We start from the raw sequence: 5,927 nt of genomic DNA, 5'->3' as shown, positions 1-5,927 counted from the left end.
TTTTTTTTTTCTTTTCAAGGACGTGCATCCTTGGTTTCCTATTGCAGTCTGACTTTATATAGTATTGCGAGCTCGGGAGAAAATTAAAGAGAAAAAAAAAACTCTGCTACGCATCGCAGTCATTTTTGTCAAATGTTAATAAAAAGGCAAATTTCAATATTTCCAGAGTTTTCTCATATTTATTTTCAAAAACACAGCCCGTTGGCTTCCTGTGGCAGTTTAAAATACTCGCTGCAAGCGCTGGAAAAAATATTTAGGAGGTAATTTTAGCTACGCGTCGGAAGCTTGGACAACACCGATCACGAGTATATAATCTAGCACAGTTTCCTCACAATTAAAAGGTTCTTCAGAATCCTGAACTCGGCTGCCGAGTCATGTGTTCCATGCATTTCCCGAACATCACTCGCATAAGAGAAGTGGCGGAGACCTGTGGGGCCCGCCAGTTGGAAATGTTTTCCTCTCATGAAATGGTCATCGAGCGATCGATCGCTAGCTGTCTACAAATCCGAGTGAGCAGCCACGTATCACATGTACAACTCGTGCCAAATAGATATGTGCACTTCGGGAAACGAGGCGCTATTCGTGGTTTTTCTGGGTTATCGAAAAAAAAAAATTTCTCCGGGAACGAGGTTTTAATCCCATTTATTGCATGCGTCAGGAGTGCCCATGAGGCAAAAACTTCCCGGCGTCTGTGTGAAGCCTGCACCTGCCAACCGTGGCAATTGTAGAGAGGGAAATCCACCTTTCTACTCGTGGGGATAGAAGAAGAAGAAGAGGCACTGACTAACGATGACACAGCAAAAATGAAGTGACTCAACAAAACTGAATAAAATAAGCGATTACGAATAGAAATGCAGTAAGAATAGAATCAGAATTGCGATCCCTTTGTACCCAGGGATGCGGCATCGAATCCTGGCCGCGGCGACCGCTTTTCGATGGAGGCGAAAAGCAAGACGCACGTGTGCTGTGCGATGTCAGTACACGTTAAAGAACCCAAAGCGGTCGAAATTTCCGCAGCTCTCCTCTAAGGCGTGTCTCATAGACTGAATTTCTTTGGGACGTTGAACGCCATTAACCAAACCCGAATGCCAAAGAGAATCGGAACCGGCGTATATTTCTGATTGAACAAAAGATGATGTTGCGTTCCGCATCAATTTAAATGATCATCTTTATCATTTTTTAAGTAGTTACCAACTGTATTACCTCTCATTCCGTCACCCTGTCGCATATGTGCTGTCGATACGGAAGCGGATGTCACAGCTGACGCTTGTAAATCAGGGGTTAGGCGCACACAGTATATGTAGTACGTAAGAGTGGCTCGCAACTCGTGGCAACGAGATGTACAAACGACAAGGCATCGGTCAAGGCCACAGCAATCCCAGCTCGCGAATAATATTGAGAATCCCCTTTTCTTCGCATGTTAGGGAGGAAGGTTCTACATCGCACCAAAAATTCGCAAAGAAATGTCGATGAAGGATGATTGTGTGCGTAAGCTCGCTGCCTAGAAGGTCACTTCACGCGGCGAATACACAGCTGCCACCTGAGTCTATAGAGATGACGAAATGTCTGCAACAATGGCGTTGCGCAATGGCGTTGGCGAGCCGTGAAAGACGCGTTAACCATAGTGTCAGTAGTGAGTCGCAACGTGTGAACTGCATTACCTCATGATCCTGCTTTTATAAACACTATAGCTGTGTGTAGAGACGCGAAAATAAGCGTAAATGGAGGTCGTTTTATTCGTCCGACACCGATATCAGTAAAACAGGGCGTATTATTTGTTCTCTACGGAAGGCAAGCTTTACTTACGGAATAATTTCAACAGCCCACCCCAGTCGAAAATCCAGTGAAAAAAAAAAAAAGTTTTCTTTTTGGCCTTTATTACATTCATCAGAAGCGGAATCGCATTTACAGCGGTCGCTACGAACGGAAAGCGCTCCATAATCATCGTATCAGTATGCATGAAACGAAGTGAAACGCACCCCACAGATTCTCGGACTCACACAAGCTGCTATTTAGTCACCGTTGAGGTTGTACCCAGAGGACCGAAATGTGGCGCACAAAATAGCGAAAACTTGCTTCGGGTAACTCGCTGTCGCTGTACACGTATATGGGCGTTGGTGCCTCATGCATCGGTTGACGCTTGTGACACAACGCACTTCTCAAGGGACCAGCTCTCCGCTCCGGCACCTACGAACGCAAACAGTTCTTGCGGGGACCGCCCCCGAGATCGCCTGGATGCGCAGTCGCGATCGTGTACCGGCGGGAATGGGACCGCGCGGCCGGACGACCGCGACGAGCGTCCCCACCGGACAGGAGATGAGCAGTGTCGGGTCCTGCTGTGCATTGTGTAGCGCGCTCTTCTTTTTCTGCCAGCGCGGAGGATATATCGGAACCGCGCGTGCGTGTGCACTTTCTTCGGCCGCCTCCTCCCACGACACGGATTCCTCGGGGTGACCAGAAGGTCAGCGGGTCTTCCTAGGTCCGGTCGGCCGGCCAGCCAGGTCGTGAATGACCTCCGCTCATCGTCCTCTCCCTCTCTCGGGGCTACGACGGGGCTCCGTTATTCCGTAATCGAGTTACAAGCAAAACATAAACCGCGCCGAGACCCGAGCGCTCCTGAAACAAGAGTGCTCCCCTCTCCACGCGCCCACCGTGGGCCTCTCCCCGGCTCGTCTTCTTCCGAGTGAAAGCTGGTTGTGCCCGATTCCGCTCTGCTTGGCGCCACGGCGCTTATAAAAGCGTGGCCCGGCCCGTCCCGGCTTAGAACTGACATCTCGCCGTAGGCCGTTGCATCTGCCCCGGTGAGTCGCCGGCTCCACGGAATAACGTCTCGCAAGTGCGCGCCGGTGTGGCCCGGGCGCGCCCGTTGGCTCTGCGGCCGCGTGTCTCGACGGCGTGCCAGACTACGCCGCGGGCTCTATTCGCTCTTTGCCCCGAGGATTCCCAGCACATCGTTCCGCAGCAGACGGCGACCCTGATGCGGAGGAGCGTCCAGCACGTAGCCTCCGTGTTTGACTCTCCTTCCGTGAAGGGTTGCTTCCGAAATTTCACCGCGTTACCCGCCGCAGGTCGGGGTTGCTGTGAACATCGACCCTCCAGCTACTGTAGACCGGCTCATATGATCGCGCTAAGTGTGTTTTGTTCAGTATCTTTTAGAAAGCGGTAGACATCACTGTGAGGCACGTAGCGCAATGATCTTAGGTATTAAGATGATTGGCATCTACTTGACAAGCAAAATATCGTGAAAGCTATCTGCATACTTGCGGCACAATACTAGAAATATTACCATAGGCCAGACACTCTCTTGACTGCTAGGGAGAACGTTATCTCGTTATATAACTTGCGCTTAGCAAATCCGAGATCGACATGACAATGTTTTGCTCAATCTCATGGTTAATATAGAGAGTGAAATTTATTGAGCATACTCACCGCTCAACCCACTTTGTCAGCACTTTTGAACCTTTCAGGAACGCCCAAAGGCCGTACATTTTCTCTCTTAGGAAGACATGTACAAGCTGAGTCAATTGATGGCTTCTTGGATTAGGAACGTCCGGAGACAATTCCATAATTTCATCACGTGATTAAACGCTGCTGCAGCTCAAAAATTCTGTATACTACATATAAGAAACGTGCCTAGCTACTTGTGAGATTCCCAAGAAGTAAATATGAAATTATGCCGTGATGAAAAATAATGTGCGCCCCAAGGACCATGGCTGACGATGTCTAATTCTTTTCACGAGAAAGCTGAGTACCACCACACCCATTTATGTTCACCTTAATTTTTTTTTTTCAGCACTCCGCCCAAATCACCAAAAATGAAGGCTTTCATTGGTAAGTGTGCATTAGCACCTTATCTTATACTATTCATATTCTGCCGAATGGCGTAGTGCTCTGCAATAATTACTGGAACTGCCGTCACGTGGTACGACTGGGGGGGGGGGGGAGGATTAATTAAACTTGCAACAAATAAAGCTGTTAACGGAAACGTGTTTATGCGTTTAAAAAGGCATGCTGAACCTCTTTCTGTCCCCTGGCTTAGAGCGGCGAATCGATATCAATACAAATTGACCTCAAATATCGCCGTCAATCTTTTCCCTAATCATCCTTTTACGCAGACACTGTCGATTCTAACAGAGTTTTTGTTACCTGATATTAACAGGACATCACCGGGACTCCCCTATTCATTCTGAGTAGACTACGGAGGCGTATAAAAATTGTTCCAAAAGATGCAGTAAATGTTCATATAATCGACAAGTATTTAATTGCGAATATGGTCATCGTTCTCTGAAAGATGAGTATTTCTGGAGCAGAATTTCTGGGGCAGAAACATGAGGTAAAAAATATCAATTTAGATGGCGCCGTAAGCATCTCGCGAAGTGCGTTGGATACTTCTACTTCGATATCCTAACATAATATTTCATCAGTTCTAGCTGCTGTTGCCGTTGCTGCCATCGCTTTGCCAAGGGTAAGTGGTCAACAATTCTTGCAACTCTAAGAAATTGTCATTACAGCATATAAATTTCAAAATATGATCAAGGCTGTCGCAGTCACAGGGGGAGAATTCGTGATGGCAAAAAGTAAGAGCGAAGGACGACGAAGCTACATTCCCGTAAATCATTAAGACTAAGCTACTACACTATATTATTGCCACTTATATATTGCCACTACACTCCTCATCATTGAGGCCTTTAGTATCCTTATGGCTGATTTCTGATAGCATAACGTTTGGGGGCATGACCACTTTAATTTATATCCCCTAAAGGAATGCAGTGCGTGATGAAGGCTTGAATACTATCATTAACCTATATAAAAGAAATATTTCGCCCTGAACCCACATATACTCATTCGCGTATTAACTGTTTGTTTTTGTGTAGAATGCAGTTTAGGAAAACAAATTAGGTGCTCTGCGTTCACGATCGATTCAAAACACGTGGACTGCTTGAGGCAGTGACAAAGCTGCTCCACCTTTCGGAATTCTTTTCAACAGTCAAAGCGGGCGGCGTACGAGCTACCGGACGGCGCAGAGTTCCTGGTGGGCGGATACCGGACGTCGTTCCAGTGCCCGGCTAAGAACGGCTACTTCGCGGACGTGGACAACAACTGTCAGATCTTCCACGTGTGCAACGTGGTCACGCACGCGGACGGAAACACCGAAGTGCAGCAGTACAGCTTCCTGTGCGGCAACCAGACCGTGTTCAACCAGCTCAGCCTGACCTGTGCCTTTGCCGAGGAGGCCGTGCCATGCAACAACGCACCTGACTTCTTCTACGTGAACGACAACATCGGAGTCGAAACCGCCCCGTTCCTAACCGACAATGATGTCCAGCGGGCATCGCAGTTGATTCCTTCTTACAAAGCCAAGGCTTGAGGCCGTACGCCACTGATTGCCAAAACGTCAAGTGCTTGATGCCACGCGCCGGGGATGGTGCATGCCTTCGTACATGCTGCGGTGCCTTGTCCTGCCAGGATGCCTTCGTAGGCGCTGTCGTCTTCGCCGTTAGGTTGAATCAAACGGACGCGCCACCGCTGGAACTAGCAAGTAGACAGCGCACTCTAACGTGCGGGAGGAGAAAAGGCCGCGCAGAGTTACGTGATGACGCGCAATCATGGGCATTTGTAATGTTAAGAGATTGAGAAGGCTCCTCTACTCGCTACAAATTTAAATGAAACGACGATGCTAGCTTCATAAGGCAAAGCGTTTGTCGCAATGAAGTCCATTGGTGGAGGTTGTGTTTGTTGGAAACGTTTATGTTTTGGAGTCTAGAGAAGCGAATGATTATCAAGGGAGTCAGGTTTCAGGCTATGAGGCTCACAAGTTGAGCTCTGTTCAACCTAATGCGAAGACAGCTTGAAAGCGCATGAAGGCATCCAACTCTGCGCCAGCTACAACACCAGTTTCTTGTTGTCAGTGTTGTTCAAGAACTGCG

The 5,927-nt window shown here is 48.2% G+C and overlaps 1 protein-coding gene across 1 annotated transcript; it reads left to right on the top strand.

The window, feature by feature from the left end:
• The first annotated feature begins 3,815 nt into the window (after positions 1 to 3,815).
• On the top strand, positions 3,816 to 5,419 carry LOC146204279 (U-scoloptoxin(01)-Er1a-like). The gene is made up of 3 exons (XM_084586372.1): positions 3,816 to 3,831; positions 4,425 to 4,465; positions 4,988 to 5,419. Exons 1-3 carry the CDS (start codon positions 3,816 to 3,818, stop codon positions 5,366 to 5,368), a joined length of 438 nt encoding a protein of 145 aa, XP_084442498.1. The 3' UTR covers positions 5,369 to 5,419.
• The last annotated feature ends 508 nt before the right edge of the window (positions 5,420 to 5,927 follow it).

The sequence above is a fragment of the Amblyomma maculatum genome, chromosome 1 (genome assembly GCF_055883805.1).
Source record: "Amblyomma maculatum isolate TAMU_Amacu chromosome 1, ASM5588380v1, whole genome shotgun sequence".
Lineage (NCBI taxonomy): Eukaryota > Metazoa > Arthropoda > Arachnida > Ixodida > Ixodidae > Amblyomma > Amblyomma maculatum.
Note: the sequence above shows the minus strand (reverse complement) of the source record. Positions and strands in the feature narration are given on the sequence as shown.

Excerpts from the sequence above, each read along its gene's own strand:
- LOC146204279 (XM_084586372.1), top strand. Across the intron at positions 4,466-4,987 it reads CTGCCATCGCTTTGCCAAGG|TCAAAGCGGGCGGCGTACGA; the intron begins GTAAGTGGTCAA and ends TCTTTTCAACAG.